At 41.1% G+C, this 18,072-nt stretch overlaps 1 protein-coding gene across 7 annotated transcripts in view; it reads left to right on the top strand.

Moving 5' to 3' along the window:
- stard13b (StAR-related lipid transfer (START) domain containing 13b) overlaps window positions 1-18,072 on the top strand; it is a 52,798-nt gene that overhangs the window by 30,697 nt on the left and 4,029 nt on the right. For 5 of the 7 annotated variants that reach the window (XM_026376306.1, XM_026376312.1, XM_026376329.1 and 2 more), the window contains 4 exons: window positions 12,964-13,035; window positions 13,876-13,957; window positions 15,835-15,898; window positions 16,636-17,996. In XM_026376306.1, coding sequence (XP_026232091.1) covers window positions 12,964-13,035; window positions 13,876-13,957; window positions 15,835-15,898; window positions 16,636-17,996 — 1,579 coding nt within the window. Of the gene's footprint in view, window positions 1-10,296; window positions 10,503-11,205; window positions 11,511-11,622; window positions 11,849-12,963; window positions 13,036-13,875; window positions 13,958-15,834; window positions 15,899-16,635; window positions 17,997-18,072 lie in introns of those variants that run through there. The other 2 variants (XM_026376356.1, XM_026376347.1) reach the window with 2 other exon arrangements.

The following is an 18,072-nucleotide window of genomic DNA, read 5'->3' as shown; positions in this document are numbered from 1 at the left end:
AGAAGCCTGATGCAGATCAAAGGCTGGTGGCATTTCATAACAGAAGAAGCTTCAGCCATCTGATGGCAACATACCTCTCAGTCACACAAACCGAGCCATCAGGCAGATAATGCAGCCCCCTTGTGTGGGCAAGATTTCACTGATGGATTGATGTGTCAAGATGTCCTGGAGATTTGTGTATATATTTTTGTTTTCTATAGCAAATCTTCATAATCTGATTTCTGGCAAGTGCAGTCATGTAAGATGACATGTGTTTTGAGATTACAGATGTCTGACTTAACAGCAAACCTACAATTCTGGCTCATCTGTGACAAGGACAGAAAATGTGTTCATGTTAGCTATTGCCAGGTGTGACTCTTTAAATAGTAGCTTGTATGAAAATAGTTCCAGCTAAATATATGTGTATTTCTATGTATAAAAACAAAAAATTCTATAGATGTAGAAAAATAATCTGTAGGAAATATAGTATGAAATTCAGTACGTGTTAAACATTAAATATTACCTTTCCAGTGATTGATGCGTTCTAATGTTTCTTAATAACGTGTCAGATAAACAAAAACTGTGAGGCACTCTTTCTCTCCTGTTTTCACAGGATGCCTGAAGTGCTGTGATTATGCAGTCATAAGAAATCTTCTGGCCTAATTTTGGTAACTGTAGTTTTCTTAAGTTGATTTGCCTTAAATACCTTAATTGAGCAATTGTCTCGCAGCGTGGAAGTTTTTCTTCATTATCCCCAGGAGAGCAGTGCTTATTATTGGAGGATATATTTAAAATATGAGATAACGGTATTTTAAGGGACTGACCATATGATGTGCAGGGCTACAGGATTGATCTCCATGCGTTGCAGTGGCTCTTGCATTCCAACTGGACAGCCCTCGTGTTGACACAGCGGGTTGAAAGTGAGTTGGGGCCTTGGTGATGGGCAGAGCTACTCATGTATTGTTTCACCCCAAATTCCACGGAAGCCTGTGGGGTCTTAGTCATGTTTCCGATTTGATGGCATTTCATGTGTGTGGGTTCTCGTTCAATCCACTATAATGAACTACTGACAAAGCTTCAGCTCTGACTGAAGACCCACACATCCCCAAACATCCTGACCAGTATATGTCATGAGCAGAATTTATGACTATTAATGCGCAGTTTAGTGAAGTAAGATGGAAAATAGCAGGTGCTGAACAGTGGGATTGTTGTGCAAGGGAAAGGGTTTTTTGTAATTGTGGGGAAATGCATTGCCTTTCCTTAAAATGTTATTTGGATTTCGTAGTTTCCATATTCCAAAACATCACTCCTGAAACACTACTGTGTTTCTGCAGCTTTCTGCTCCGTCTGTCTCGATTTCTCCCTGCCGGACCATCTGGAGTTCATATTTTCTTTATCCGTTGTAGCTACTCCTGCATCATAAATAAAGAAGTGCTGTTTTTAAAAAACTGTAATTTACACACATTGTTATAGTGTTGTACATAAACCATCATTTGTGAATCAATTAGCTATCTGTGCCATCATAAAGAAGACTCCAGAGCAAAAGTGTTAAATACTTTTCCCAGTGGGAAGCTGTTAAATCTTTACAGTGCATGCATGTCCATGAGTCTGTAATAACTAATATACTTTATATACATTTATACTATTATAGTCTCATATTTGAATATCTTTAATGTGTTTTGTTGGCTATGGGGTGTTTCATACATAGAATATGATTCTGTTTGTAATTCAGCAAATGTCAAAATATGAATAAATCATCCTTTGATGACATGGTCACGTATAGTTTGTCATTTATTGTATGACTAGATTATTGTTTTCAGCTATTTTCCATCTGTAACAAGCTGGATTATAGTAAAAAACAGTATTCACAGATTGTACATGGATCATTGGGGGAAATATTTCTGTTCAGCCATGGAAATGTCCTGGAAAGTTCATCGGGTTTGGAAACTTTGAGTAGCTGAAAGCTACACCGTGACTAAAAGCTTGCTCGCTGACGGCATCTGTTTGGTTCTTTTCCTCGTTGAGAGGCTGTTGTGTTTTGAACAAGTAGCTCTATCCAGTGTGACCCCTCAATGGCCCTTCCTCGTGCCTTATTGACCCTTGGTGCAGCCAGTGGGCTCCGATCTTTGCCCTGGAAAGGCCATTAGTGCGTTCTGTCATGGTTTAGGATGTTGTGTGACTGTTGTCAAATGACACAAGTCAGAGCCTGGCAGCTGTGTGATCGTCAGTGAATCTTTCTACAAAGCAGGCCTTTCATTTGGATGTCATGGCTGAAAGGCTTCTTTATGTCTTTCAGGTGAACCTGTCAGACACATTTGTTCTGCTGCTAGCACGTATCAGGGATATGCTCATCATTTGGTATGCTCATACTGTGTTGCTTGTTTTTATTGTCTTGTTGCTTAATTTAATAACAAAGCTTCATTTATGTTTAGCCGTTTGGCAGATGCTTTATCCAAAGTGAAGTGAGGTACAAGGCAAACAAATCTAAGTCACATTAAAGCAAATTGCAATAGGAAGAGCCGTTTCCATTTCATGAGAGGAAAGTGCACGATGGGAACAGAAGTTCTTATTTAAGACTTGGATGCAGAGGAAGTTAAAGAAGAGTTCTTATTCCAGCGCATTTAAATATGAGTATGAGAATATGTGAGTGAGGCTGCTGAAAAGTTAAATATTGTTAGTTTACTTCAGAGTTCATTAAAAAAAACTGTTGCTTAACTCTGGAAGACTGGTTTCCAGCCTGCACCTTAGTACTAGAACGAGCTGCAACACAGCTTGAAATAATAGACTCATTTAGATAATTAGCTCATGTTACTGGTAACACTTGTGATTATTGCATTTTAACTAACTCAACTATCTGGCTAACTAATTGAAAGCACATTATCAACAGAGAAATCCCACTCAGAAAGCAGCAAAATGTTTCTGAGACGGATAATGTGTGTAACACTCACTTGTACGTTTTAGATACTTGCAGAGAGAGGACAGGAACACTTGAGCTTGTTAAGAGGACAAGCTCTACCCTCTGTGCTTTCTCTGACTACTAGACGCATAATTGTTAGAAACCAGCTCTGAAAAGTGGTTTGCATTGTCAGTTGTAATGGTAAAAAGGCTCCTCGAGGTGAGGAATCTGGTTAGACTCTGCCCTCTTCCTCTCAAGACTCCTCTCTCCAGAGCAGTGAATTATTCATCAGTAGTGTGTCACAACATGCGGCACGTTAAATCATCAGTGTGAAACAAACATAACTGTTCCCTCGTTCAAATAGATGTTTGATGATAAGTGAGGTAGCTTTAAACATTCACTCGGTTCATATGAAGCCAGATTATCTTTTATTCATGAATCTCTCTCCTGTAGACGTCATTGTTATGCAGATTCTGTTTGCTACCTTCAGATAACAGTAAATAATACTGACGGGGAGCCCAAAGCATTTATGATAATGTGATTAAGTGGTCATCTGTATTCAGCATTACTGTCATCACACTAAAAACTATTACATTTATGGATTATATTCTTGTTTTGTGCTCAATTGAAGTGATTATTCTGTTGAACAGGTACTAAATAGATATTGAAAACATAATGGCACATCAGGTTGTAATGGCTCAGTCATCGCCTTGCTGTGTCATAAATCCATATCGTGTATCACTTCTAATCAGGATTGAGTATATTTAGACTGGAAAACCCAGTGTTCTCACTAAAGCAAACCCAGTGTACTCACTGTGTTGCTACCATGCTGTCAGTGGACCACAGTGTCCCACAATGCAATGCATGAAGGAAGATGCTCACAGATGGAAAAAATTTTAATGAATTGTAGCTCATGGTGAGACGACTTGGAAAATAAAACGTTAGTCAATCATCAAAATATATTTAGCCCTGTCATTTGAAGTTTAATTGACTGTGACAGCTCAAAGTCGCAGCTTGATTCATGCCCAACATGTCACGTATTGTATTTCCTGTTAGTGTAAAAAGGAAACGACTTGTCTACAGCTCTGAGTGCTTCTTACTGCACATCCCACATCACCTCATCTTTTGTAATTTCCCACCCTGCTGATAAACAACTAGTAAATGATTTGAGAAACTTGTAAATGAATGGAAACAAACTGACTCAGTCCTCCCAGTCTCAGGTAAAGGTCACCTTTGTGAAGCAGATTCCCACTTTTTGCCTTCAGACAGTAGGCTGAAATCATGTCCTTCCTAGAAAGCTGTTTCCTATATTGAAAAAGCGTAGTTTCCAGTGACAGCTGCCACATGTGCATGGCTAATCATTTACTACGTGGAGATTTCAAAAATGCCTCAGCTGTACTGTAACAGCAACAGAAAGTCACATATTAACAAGGCCATGGTGGAAAACGTCTCCTGCAGTCACGTCCTTTACGTTCCACAGATTAGGAAATGCTAATTCACGGAAAATGCCTTATTGACCTACATGCAACAAATAGACAAATAAACAAACTATGAATAACCCTAATAGTGAACTCTTAGTTATAAGAAAGATTATTTTTTATCTTTTTAACCACATCAACTATCATTGGGATAAATAAAGTGTGTAGAGATGTTGAGGTTCTCCATTTACATTTTAAAAATTTGTTTTGCAAAAGCAATCTTCATCATTTTCCATTCATTTGCATGGGAACCATGCCTGAGTTTAGTGCTTGGCTGCCCTCATGTGCTAGAAATGTACATTGCATCTCATTAACTGGACAAACTGACAGAGGTGCAGAGGGAGCATGTGACCAGACCACAGACATTCAGTCGCTGCCTCTTCACTTTATAGGCCTTAAAGCCAGGGGGTGACTGTCTGAACACAGCGTGCCAATGCCTGCCCGCACATGATAAATGGTCCTACATTTTCTATTAGTGCCCTGTATGTGTGTGTGCGAGGGAGAGACTCTGTGAACGCTCTGATAAAGCAGAACAATCACTTAGCTCTGTCTGCGGTTGCCACTCTTGATAAGCTATGCAGCACCTCATCATAAACGACAATGTGGGACACTCACAAGTCTGTTGCGTGAGTGCTGCGAGGCTCCTGAGGCAGTCTTGTGGCCGTTCACTTTGATGTCGTTAATTAGGACCAGCGTCCCTAGGGATGGCTCCATGCTTTTATTGCGGAGGTCCTGAGAGGGCTTTCTCACGGTAAGGGCCCTTGTTGTGACATTGGCCCCCTCTCCACTCTCTGACTCTCTGAGGCCATTTCCCAAAAAAGAAGAAAACCCCACGTAGTCCCCTCTGGGATCCAGTCCAAATGGAGGGAGATGGAAACTGGACTCATATCCTGTACTTTATAGGACCATGCTCACACATTAAGCATCATATTGAGACCTTTGACTTGTGTGGGCGCCAGTATTTGCTGAACAACAGCTGATAAGTTTACATTCAATTCTTCCATGTGTGAGTTTAAATGTTAGGTCAGCTGACTCCGTGTTTGTCCGTAATTCATAGCCCTTCTCTTCTAGTTGTGTTATATGGCGCGCTCGGAAAACCAAATTACAGTGTTTATATAGGATATCAAAGGGAAGGAAGAATTACAGCTACACAACTATATATTATGAGTGAGAAAACAGCATGACATGGCAAGACATGCAGCCCACTGAGCTTTACACAAAACAAGACCAATTGTATAAGTAACTTATAGAATATGTTTGCCCACATGGGATGAGGAGAGTTGAGAAGGAGGGTAGAAGACAGCTCCAAGGACAAAGTCTGTCAGTCTCAGAGTAAATTTCTCCTTTTCTGAAGTCTGTTTTCAGGCCTTACATCTGGATCAAGGGCAGCACATATGCCTACAGGTACAATACCTCCTCTGATTTGCTGCAACAGGCTTATGTTACTGTTTTTATGCTTTATGTCATGCTATTATAAACAGTTAGTAGATTAGTTTAATTTAAAAAAGGGGGTTTCAGGGCCCCAAAAACAACTGGAGATAAGACTTGGCAAAAGAATCTGAAAGGAGAAATGTGAAACGGCATCAGAGAAACTCTGCTCTGTCTCATCCACAGCCCAGTCTGCATTATTCCCCCTGCACCACATTAGAAAAGAACATCAATTGAACATGATTAAAAGATCAACACTGGGTTGCAGAAATAGTCCATGGACAATGAAATGAAGAAGGAAATCTTTAAACGCCAAAGTTGATGTTTTATCACCAAGTGAAGCTTCATACAGAGATAAGTCAGAACACTCACATGCGTGAGAACATGGCTGCAGCTACTTGAGGTGTTTAGTTTGTGCACCGTGGACGTTTCTGTGTTTTTTTTATTTCACTGAAAGATCTGCTGAGTAGTTCCTGCTGTATTCAGAGCTGTTGGCAGTAAAGCCGAGGTGTTTAAGCATCTGGACTTTGCTGAGATGTCTCCTGCTTCCTAGAGGTTTGAGGTCAGAGGTCCCTTTTCTAGGAAAGAACACTTATCTTCAAATGTCTCCTGGAGGACATGCGCCAATACATCCTGTAGTGTTACCAGAGGGGAAGAAGAAGGAGGACACCTGTCTGTGAAGCCAGACTACACTTGACACTTCCCTTGGTTTTTGCTGTTTGCTAAGCAACCACGCGCTATCAACATGTGGTTGTTAGAACATGTTCTCAAAGCTGAGTAAAAGTGAGGCACAGTAACGAGTTGGATGGAAACACTGCAGAGCTTTGCAGAGGATGAACTTTGAAACCTTGGCTGGTTCAGCAGCCACGCAGCCCAAACACCACGAGCTATTATTTGTCTTCTGGCTGTGACGCTCGGCCAGATCCAGAACTTCTTCTGGGTTCTAGGATACTTTGTAAATCTAAACCACTTAAAGTCTGTTTTATTGTGGTAGAATATGACATCGACCCTCAGATAATCTTTTCCATTTCTCTCTAACACAGTTGTTTGTGTGATTTCTAACACATATAATGTCTATTTTTGGGAGCAGCTTGAAGTGATTTTCCATAGTTTAATAATGTTTACAGCATCAAATCTGACCCCGATGGTTTTATCAATAAAACTCATCTTCAAGCAGTCATCATTTTGGATTTGTACTGTGTTCTCAGGCTGTATGAAATAAATAAATTAGCATTATACCAGTGTTTGAATGAATGTTGTCCCTGTCTGTTGTATCATTTGTAAATGCAGTAAAGCTGCAACTGTTTGTTCCAGACTTTAGAGACAGACAAAAAGAGACAGACAGAGAGAGAGTTGATGGGTTGTTATCCCCAAAGATGAAAGAAGCTTCTCTCTGGGTGTCCTATCGAGGTGAAGGAGAGTGTTACCACAGCTGTGCTGCTCTTGTTTAAATTCAATACAGGACCTCAAGAGAAAAACACATCCCGAATGACTTTTGACCCAGCAGGCTCTGGCAATGGTCAACAACAGCAGCTCCCTAGCTCACATAGTTATGTTATTTACTCTCAGAATCAATAAGCTCTTGCTGTGAGTGTGTGTCTGCTGTGAAATGAAAGGTGGAGCCCAGCCTTTCATCTGTGGAGTCCTTAAAATTACTAAGATGTCAGATTATACTTAACTAAGACAGTGTGTATTTGCTATCACCCTTGTACCGTAGACTAAAACGAATCACTAAAACCAGAGCCCTATGTGCTAAGTTTAAGAGGCCTGCCTGTTTAAAGTGGCTTTTAAATTAAATCGTGGATGTCTGTGAAACCCTGACCCATGCAGGTTCAGAATGCTAATGCCTCTCCGCCACCGACTTTTCGTGACTGGCACTGTGTTTGCTCTTAAGTCTCCGTTCTCCAGGAGGTATTGAGGTCTGCTTTGTATATCTACTTGTTACTGGAGACCTGTGGTCCACTGAAAGGCTCGCTCCACAGGTCACTGCAGACCACAGGGCAAAAGCAGGGCTCAGGATTTGCCAGGTCATTTGTATTTGAGGAAATTTTGCCCCGGTGTCTTAGCAACGCAGCCTAGAGCTGATCATTTTAAACCTCCATCCCATGTCGACTGCGGGATAACGACGGGTCCCCCCCGTGTGCCCTACTGGATCAAATGAGGGGGCTGGAAGTCTGTAGGTGATTCAACACAGGCTCTCTTTAATTACGTGGCCTGCGGAGTCAGCCAGCTCATGTGCCAATCACTGCATCAAAAATCACATCACATCCACAAATGTGCTGTGTTGTTATTCAACGTTTCTTCGATTGACTGTTGTCTTTTGCTGGTTTATAGATTATATGAATGTTGTGAATTGAAGATGTGGTAATCACAGCGAGTAGGACCTCCCGTTATGCTGATGATTGTGCTGAGGAGGTTGGAGTCGGAGGGACACGTAGAGCTTTGTTAATTAAAACCTGCTCTTGAAAACAGGAAGGCTTTCTTCCCACGACATTAGGTGAATGACATAGGCCAGTGCATTATTAATCCACACTGCGTTTCCAGAATTTCCCTAAGCAAACCTGAACTCGCACAAATAGGGAACAGATCTCCTGTGTCTCGTCTTGCTACAGTCACATTTCTTGTTGGTTACTGCATCCGTCGTTCATTGTTACAGTCTGTTATGATTCCCGTTGGCTCCTGTATGCACAGTGTCAAACGGTGAGACAGAAGGAAATGTTGGGCTATTTTGGGCATGAGGCATCAGATGTTGTGGTTTTTCGACAGACTGGAATAGGGGGCGGCGTGTTTCAGCTGGCTGTCTGGTCTAGTCTTACTTTTACAGTAAGGCTGACTGCTCACTGTGAGTGGGTGTCTGTATGCAATTAGCATCATAAAGGGGAAGAGAGGCCTCTCCTCCATGCCTCCCAGCATGACGACATCTCCCAGCCAGCCAGCGCACTACTGGAATCTTTTTTCCCCCCATCTCTGTCTTTCCAGGTGTTTTTGATACAGACAATCTCAGTGCTAAGTTATAGTCTGTTTCTTTTTGGCCTGATATATTCGGCTGGCTTGTCTCGCTGATTCATTCAGTCGTCTACAGTAATGTGTGGGGGAGGAAGACAAACAAAGCTATAAGGGTCTACAGCTCTTCCAGTTAGAAGTTATAAATTTACGCAGTTTGTTTTAAAGTGCATTTAAAGTTCTCATCTGTGCTGGCTGTATTTATTCCTAAATGGTTTGTTAAGGTGGCTAAAGTGGATTTCCTTTGTAAATATGTCTGTGCTTTCAGCTTTATACACAGTCCTGTCCCCAGTAGGTCAGAGTAATAATGTTTTACAGGAGGAAATGGCAGAAACATCATGACGTGGGGCCGGCACAGTAGAAACAGGCGACATCTGGAATTCTACTCGTGCTGTACAAATTATGGATAGATATGATGTCTTCACGTAATCACAGAGCCACTGCAAACCCCAGTAATTTAAAGTGCTGGTCATTTTATCCAGACATCTAAACTAATATATTTTCCTAATGAATCATTGGTTTTTGAGAGCCCACATTTTTATAATATCATCTTAAATTGGGTCCAATTTGGAACACGTGACAGCACGTTTGCAGATGAGAGTTAATGCCGCTGTTTCTACCTTACCAAGTAAGGGAAGCAGACAATCCTGTAGATTACTGTCTCATCTCAATCAATACTCTTGGTTAAGCCACCCACTATATGGTATATGCTGGATTTGATGTATGATTGTTTATACATAATAAAATGTTTATAAAAACAATTAAAAATAAACCACCACAATTTAAGATTTTTAATTGACTGTATTTAAGGAAATCCTTTCTCATATCCTTCAAATTAAATATCCTTTGTTTTGTGTCAGAGGACACAGCAACACGGTCACTGTCTCAGATGACAGAGATCACACACCTCCGCTCATTCATTGATTTAACCTGAGGCGAACAGGCTGAGACAGAGGTGAAGTAGACTAATATATCATTCTGATGATGTTAGTGTAGAGTCTTGTGAGCTGAGTGCCTCAGCATGATTCACCGCTGCTGGCTGCTGACAGTTTATGTCATGGTTTTCCCCAGATTCTGCTTACTACAGTTTTCCATTTGGTTGACCTGCTGGAAGAACATCGACTCTCCAAAACCACACTTCCCTGTTGCTTGTTTAAATAAAATATTTCCCATGTCAACAGTAATTTCTTAGAATAAAATTGTGGAAGCTGGAGAAAGTTACATAATCTGGTCAAACTGACTGAAAAACAAAGAAACACACCAGGAAATGTTTTTTATTTGAAAACAGGATTTTGAAAACAAAAGAAACACCCTAAAATTCAGAGGCAACGCTTGCTGTTTGGCTGCAGCTTACATCTTTGCCAAAAATGTGCCGAGTGGGTTATAAAAGAGTTGTCGTGGGCAGAGCTGGGTAGGAGGGTCGGGCACAAGGAGCTGAAGGGGAAGGAGAGGGGGTGAACCTAAGGGAGCCTGCCACAGAAAGGGGTGGGTTGAAGGAGAGATTTAATGTTGGGACAGGCACATGGTGGTTGGGGGTAGATGGAAAGAGAAAGGGGGAAGAGAGAACTGTGGATCTGCAGTTCAAACTGCAAGCTGTGCTCAAAGAGAGAGCAGGAATGTGGATCAGCGTGGGAATGAAGATGCTCTGACATGCTGAGAGACACTCGAACGTTTTGACGGATATATGAAACACTTCAGCTGTATGATGAAAATATCCAGTAAGTATACAATAATCTGCAGTTAGTGTTAGTTTAGTGAAGGGCGAAGGAAGCAATCTGCTGTTTTGTTTTCCAAAAGAATATGGAAGGAAGCAGATTAGATTTGCTATCAGACAGATGTAGTCCAGGACAAAGCGTTTCATAAAAGTCTTGATTTATAACCATATTCAGAAACTATTTACAGCCATGTAGTTGACTGTGAATTTGGTTGTGAAACAGTGGAACAAGCCTTTAAAACTGTCATCATTTTAGTAGGACATATACCTGACTAGCACTATTCAAGTGTGCCATATGTTTTCCTTCGGCGCTTCGTTACGTGTCATATCCCAACAATGAATTGCATAATCAGTGTGTTACACGTTGAGCGTTGCATGAAGTGAATTGTAAAGCGAGGAGTTGCCACAGATACTTTAGTCCTACACAGTTTTTGACATTCACTGCTATTGTGTCACTGCCAAATTGGGTTTCATCTCTTTGTGAAACTGTAATTTTATACTGTACACAGTTTTATAGCTGTGGGTTGAGGAGCGCAAATACAAGCTCTCATTCTTTGGCATGATGCCCGCCCAGCCTTTTATCCACGAGAGATTTCCTTAGAGAGAGGATGAGAGGACAGAATGTCTTGGTATCGTGTTACAGAATGCCAAACAGAGAGGAATTCCCAGCTCGTGTTACTTGCTCCCAGTGGTCCAACCTGAGTTTGTGGGACACAAGAGGGACCTATCCCTATGTGCTGCAGTTGAATAATACAGGCCTGATATTATCCACCTGGGAGGGAAGGCTAGCTGAACAGAAAGCATTCAGCTCCTGGTGATACAGGTGGGAACAGAGCAGAGAGGCAGCACACACATGTTGACTCAACTGCTGGTTAGGAGGGGTAAACAGTAGACCTTTTTTTGTCATCCAAGGACACAGGGAAATGTTAATATTTGTTCAGTTGTTGGTCAGTATGAAGACCAAAGTCACTTTTCATTGATTTCGCAGTAACACAGACGTGAAGCAGCGCAGGTGAGTCCTCATTAGTTTTGGAAAACAGGCAATAGCACTGTTTTTGCTGCAAGGTTACAGTCCCTGTAATTACACAGTATCGTGGGATGAATGACCACAGTTCATGTTTCAGGCGTAGTGTGAGAGGCACAGACGAGAGGTGGAACAGAGACGTCAGATGCGTGATGGGAGAGCTGTGAGTTACTTGTGGGTACGGCTGATATGTAACCTGAGGATTACACTCTTACAATCATTCAGAGATTCTGGAGAGCTGGCTAAATGACGGACGTGTATATGAAAATAAGTTAAAGTGCCAGACATTTATCAGCTGTGTGGCTTTTAAAGACGTGCTGAAACTGGTAAGAATACCTTATTTTATTTTAGTGTTTGTGCTTCATGTTGTTAATGTCAAATTACTAAGTAGTCATTCATCACATTTATAGTTCTCAACAATGCAGCTTGAGAGTGACACAAGCTAAGTGACAGAAATAAACTTGTTTCTATTTTTTCTTTAAGATTTAATTGTTTAGTGCTGCTACTAGTGCAACACATAAGATAATACCAAAAAAATGTACACCACAGTTTCCAGTCCAAGCCCTAAAGATATTCACAGTAAAACTGTAGAAGACTAAACTAAAAAACAGCAGTTATCCACATTTAGAATGAGCACCAGTCTTTACTGATTAACTTTAACTGATTATCTATTTTTATTTACAGCTTAGATTCAGGTGGTGATTGCTTGTGTTTATGTTGCTCTTCTTATGTTTTCTTGTATGTCTATTTTTTTTAAACATGAGTCTACATCTTCTTTCTTCATATAAAGCGCACAGCATGTGCTGTAGCACTGGTATGTAAGGCGGCATGTCCCGCTGAGGCGATAAATGGCACCCGACTCTATTAGCATTAATAGAAAGGTGCCAACGGTCCGTTTCCTCTCCTTGTCATCAGCAGCCCTGAAACCTGCAGACAGCTCACTCTGCAGGTCAGCGGGACCCGTTTGTGACCCTGACTCCTGGGGTCAGGAAGTTAATGTTTTGTTCTTACTTAGACTTTTATTAAAGAGAAGATCTTTTTAACAGAGGTGTGCTTTTCACACACACTTTTCACAGTGTTTTCTGTGGTGTAATATAAACATCATCCTTTGTCTTTAAAGTAAAAAAAAGACAACAGAGCGGTTATATAAGGTGTCGTGTTGCTTCATGTGATATGCTGTGATACCTCCAGTCAGGTTGGACAGCAGGGTCATCATCACATGTATGTTGTCTTATAAAAACATCAGACGGGGCCGGTTTCAGATTCAGAATCTCTCAGTCTGTTGTGTTTACAGGACGCCAGGTGCAGAGGGGCTTTTGCTGCTTTGGTTTATTTTCCCATGGTTTTTCAAAATTAAATCTTCATCTAAATCTAAATCTTAATGTGGTTGAGTTTCACTTTGAATCTCCGTTCCTCAAGCATGCGCTTTGTTGTGTTTCAGAAATTGAGGCAAAAGAGGCGTGTGACTGGCTGCGGGCAGCAGGATTTCCCCAGTATGCTCAACTCTTTGAAGGTAATTCAAGCATCCAGTACACTCCCATACACTTTAATCACAAAAGCGGGAAATGCTGTTTGGTTAGAAGATTGATATTAATGGATCAGCACACTGTTAAAAGGCATTTTTATTTTAGATTTTTCTCTTTTGAAATGGAACACTGTAAAGTCTTGAATGCAGTCTTTTCAGCATGGTGATTGAATAATGGTACACAGTGTCATCTGGTCTGTCATCCCCAACACTGTACATAAAAACCATGTATTCATGGGCTACATAGCGAGCCCCATTTACACAACTGTCCTCAGGCTGCCCCAGAGCCACGGCTCCAGTCGGATTCCCAGACACCACAAAACAAGTGAAACATCAGCTGCTTCTAAACTCTAATCTTTTCCAAGCTACGGTTACTACATAAACATATCTTCTGTGTTTAAATACTGAAGTAATGGGAAGAAATCAGAGATTAAAGTAGCTCTACTCCCTAAGATCTTTGAGCCGAGGCCAGTCTTTTGATGTTCTATGGTGCAGTATTTTTGTTTGCCGACAGTTTGCAGATAGTTGGAGGATAACGCCACACATGTGCACCGATGATGGCTGTTTTAGTGGATAGTTGGATTCACTGGATCTGGATTCAGTCTCATTAAGTTATGTAAGACGAGGTTCATACCCAGAGCACAACATAATACCTAAAAACTGTTATTTGGGAAAATTCTTTCTCTTCTCATTATCATCAACATAATACAAAATAATATTGTTTTTTCCATTTCTCTTTCAACAGCATCTATATAAATGAATTGCTAAAATATTAGATAATAATTATAATACCAGCATTGACATTTTCTCTTTGTTTTTTTTCTTCAGATTCCCAGTTCCCTATTGATATTACACCTGTGAAAAGAGATCATGACTTCCTGGATAAAGACCTTGTGGAACCTCTGTGCAGGTAACCAGACATTTGATTGGCACTGTAGAGACAGCCGCTGATCCGTGAGTCAGCTGAGTCAGAGGCACAAATAATTTCCTTGACTTAAGTGAGAATTTGTGAGATTTCCCACATGAACTTTGAAATACAAACATCATGTTATGATATCGAAGCATAGCATTATGCCACATTATTACATTTTCTCTTCTTAATGGAAGCATCTTTTTATTTCAGCAACACATTTCAGCACTTCGGGCCTTCTTCTGACCCTCATCTATCCAGACCGACATGTTTTTACATAACATATTGATTTAATAAATGTTTTAATTTCATGGGCTTTGGTGAGAATCTTCCTCTTTTCAGGATTCTGACTTTTATTGGATGTGGGTTGTTTGTACTAATTTCCCACACAGTACAAACAACATAAAAGTGAACTAAGCCAACAACTGGTGGCTCCACATCATTCCCTTGTAGGGCAAGACTCATGTACTTTCATGCCGAGATGAAAACAGCGCTTCAGTTACCACAGTAGCCATAGCAACCATCCCAAGAGGGAAGCAGGAGGAGCATGAGGGGTGCCTCGCGCAGCTCAATATACTGTGACTCTAAACAACCCTAAAGCAGCTCATCTAAATTCCAAACTAGCCACGGGATAAATAGGAGACAATTGGAAACAGTTCCACCTCCAAAGTGATTTTGTCCATGACTTCCCAGCTATGGTAACATAAAGATGGCTTTGTTGTTAGTTACATCACCACAATCCTATGCGCAAAAATAAATACCACCCAACGGACTGTGAGTGTCTTTGATAGAACTGAAACTGATAGACATTTCATGTATGTGAGTGCTTTCTCTGATGCCTTGCTAAGCAGCCTCTTATTTCAGAAAGCACATTCAAAGCTCTTTAGGCCTGTGGAATAAAGGGCCCCCAGCTTAGAAATCCTCTCTTCAGTTGGGTCACACTATCTACAGTAACAAGCATGGGAACTTCTTGTTTAGCTAACCCCTATCATCTAGAGCACTGGAGGATAGTTATAGCCTCCATCTGAGGTAAATTACTGTCACAGAACAATACTCTCAATCGGTACAATAAGACTCTTAACAATATCTGGAGCTGTTAAAGCAGTGATTATCTTACCACGAACGACTTTCTTTTTGTTTAAAGCCACGGCCCCAGTGAGCCGGAGTGTATTTTGTAATGGCGTCATTCTTTCCCCTGTGCTATTGTTGGTTCACATTGGTTCAGATTTTTGTGCCATTACTTTATATATCCCAGTTTGCAAAGCCGCAAAACCTCTAATCACTGAGCACATGCTCCAAGACTGTGCTGCTTATTACAAATATTACAAACATTTTTCAGTTTTTTTTGATAAAACGGAGCTCAGTACATGTGTATTAGCATTTTAAAAGAAAATGTAATGTTAAATTATTAGTACTGTTACACAACCGAAGTCATCTTTCATAACCACATGTGTTTAGAATTAGCATAACTGGTGTGAAATGGCACCAAAGATCTATATATAAAGATCAAGAAATCCGAAACTGAATGAGCCAGGCTGTGATTAGAATCAGTATGTGGTAAATCCTTTGGCTGACCTTAACTTCACCTTCCTTCAAACTGTTGCACACCATCCTCCAAGCCACAGTCACTTAGAGAGAAAGAGGCTAGACCAACTGGTTATTACCGATGTTCATTAGGTTTTACTGTATTACGGCACAAACAAACTGAATTCTCTTGTGTGTCTGGTTGTAAATCCAGGACAGAAGGTAATCAGGTTAACACTTAAATAGAAAACACAATTATTTCTAAAATGATTATTTGGAGACAATTGTTGTTTTTATTTATTTTTAATATTTGTTTTATTCCTCTGGGCTTTTTTCTTTTCTTTTCCTGACAGGCGACTCAACACCTTGAACAAGTGTGCCTCTATGAAACTTGACGTGAACCTTCCTAAGAAGAAAGTAAGTGTTGGCTCAAGATTACTCCCTTTATCATCAAAAAGGTGCTTCTGCATTATCATTAGCCAATATGCACTTTAAAAAAAAAAAAAAAACACTTCCCACACTTAATAAAAACACACTGAAGAAACTGGAGATCCAATACATAAAACATCTTGTTTTTCATCTAAGGTCTTATGTTTAAGTGGGTGTCGTGTTTTCTCTCTGTGAAATCTAACACTCTGACTGTACTTCTGTTTGAGTTTGTTGTTTTTTCCTCTCAAAAAGCTTCTTTCTTGACCTCAACAGGTAGTTTTCATGACTAACACTTATCAGTATTCATTGATAGACACAATAATTCTGTTTACTTGATTTTGTGATATCTGAGATCATACCATTGTTGTATTTATTGACTTTTGCTTTTATGTGTTCCCACATTGAAATGTAGCCTGCTGGCACATGTTAATGATTTTTCCTGCCTTGGTCTATTTATGGAAAAGTCTGCAAGTCAAAGGAATCATTTGTCTGCTGTTACATCACTGTTGGCTGATTTTTATAATGTTATTAATTCTAAGCAGACACATCCTCCAGCTATTTCCTGCATTTCCTATGTTACTGCTGTGGTCTGGATGTTGTATGACATTATATAAGGTCTTACATGTTGTGAATCATCTTTCTATTTGCAACACATAGAAGAAGAAATGTACAAATCATGTCAAAGTTTCAGAGTAAAGAATTAATGTAATAATGTCTTTTTCCAGAGTGAAGACTCTGATGAAGAAGACCTGTTTGCCATCAGCGACAAATGGACCTTTGAGTGGAGCAGCCGGCGCTGGTCCAGGTTACAGGACATTGACTCTCTACTGGGGAACCATACAGAGAGTCAACCCTCCAGAGACGGTGTGCCATTGAGAACCACCACCAGCAGCGAAAGTGTTCTGACGGACCTGAGTGAGCCGGAGGTCTCTTCTTTGCATAGTGAGAGCAGTGGGGGTAGTGGTAATAGGGGCCTCAGCACAGAAGACTCCGACTGCTCCAACCGCACATGCTCAGATTCTGCAGCAATGCCAGACTCCACTTCTTTCACAATGCCTCACATCCCCAAAGATATTGCTCACTATGCCTCACTACCTGATAAGAGCGGCAAAACTAGTCGCACCCGTGCCAAAGATTTCCTCAAGCGCATGGAGACGCTGCGCTCCCGAGGAACTCTGGGAAGGGGTCACAAGAATTTGGTCATTAGTGCTCCAGTGATGCAGCAGGAGGCACAGGCACTGAAGACACTGCGGTGCGTTGAGATCATCAATGGCGATGGTGGGGTGACAGAACCACCATCCAACAAAGATCTGCTGTCCCAGTCCAGTAGTGAGGGTAGCAGCCATTCTAGTGGCAGCGCTGTCAGCACACCCAGTCTGAAAGAGCGTAAACCTCATCGGGCTGACTACAAGCGCAGCGGCATGTATTTGGAGGACATGGATATCTTCTCAAGCCAAGTAAATGAAGTCACAGAACAAAACTGCAGAAATGAGTTCTGCTCTTATGAAGACCTGGTAGTCCATATTCCCAAAGACCACAAGCCAGGAACTTTCCCCAAAGCACTATCCATAGAGAGCCTCTCCCCAACCATTGGAGCCTCAATTAACTGGCACACTGGCAGCATGGACCTGGACTCTACACTTATTTCATGTAGAAGAGAATCCAGGCCTGTCACCCAGTGCTGCTCCAGAGGGAGCCGCATCAGTGTGTATGATAATGTTCCAGGCTCCCATTTGTATGCCAGCACTGGAGACCTAATAGACCTGGAGAAGGAGGACTTGTTTCCTCACCTGGATGACATCTTGCTGCATGTCAATGGCCTACAGCAGATAGTGGACCACTGGTCCAAGAATGTATTTCCTGGAGGAGAAGGGGTGGCCCATGTGGATGATGAGAGGGAAGATACAGAAGGCCTCCAGTCCTCTAGGCAGTTCATGTTAGACTTTGAGGGAAATTCTATAACAGAAAGTCAGACCACACCTAGTGAAGGGGACAGAGACAGAGTATCACTGGCTGAGAAGGAATCAACAAGGCTCAGGGAAAGGAGGGATTCGGGAGTAGGAGCCTCACTCACAAGACCTAATCGGTAAGACTCGTAGAACTTTGTTGAAAGAGCTGAAATATTGGAAATGAAACTCCTTAAAGTGCAAAAATAAAAACAC

Source organism: Anabas testudineus, chromosome 13 (genome assembly GCF_900324465.2).
Source record: "Anabas testudineus chromosome 13, fAnaTes1.2, whole genome shotgun sequence".
Taxonomy (NCBI): Eukaryota; Metazoa; Chordata; class Actinopteri; order Anabantiformes; family Anabantidae; genus Anabas; species Anabas testudineus.
Note: the sequence above shows the minus strand (reverse complement) of the source record. Positions and strands in the feature narration are given on the sequence as shown.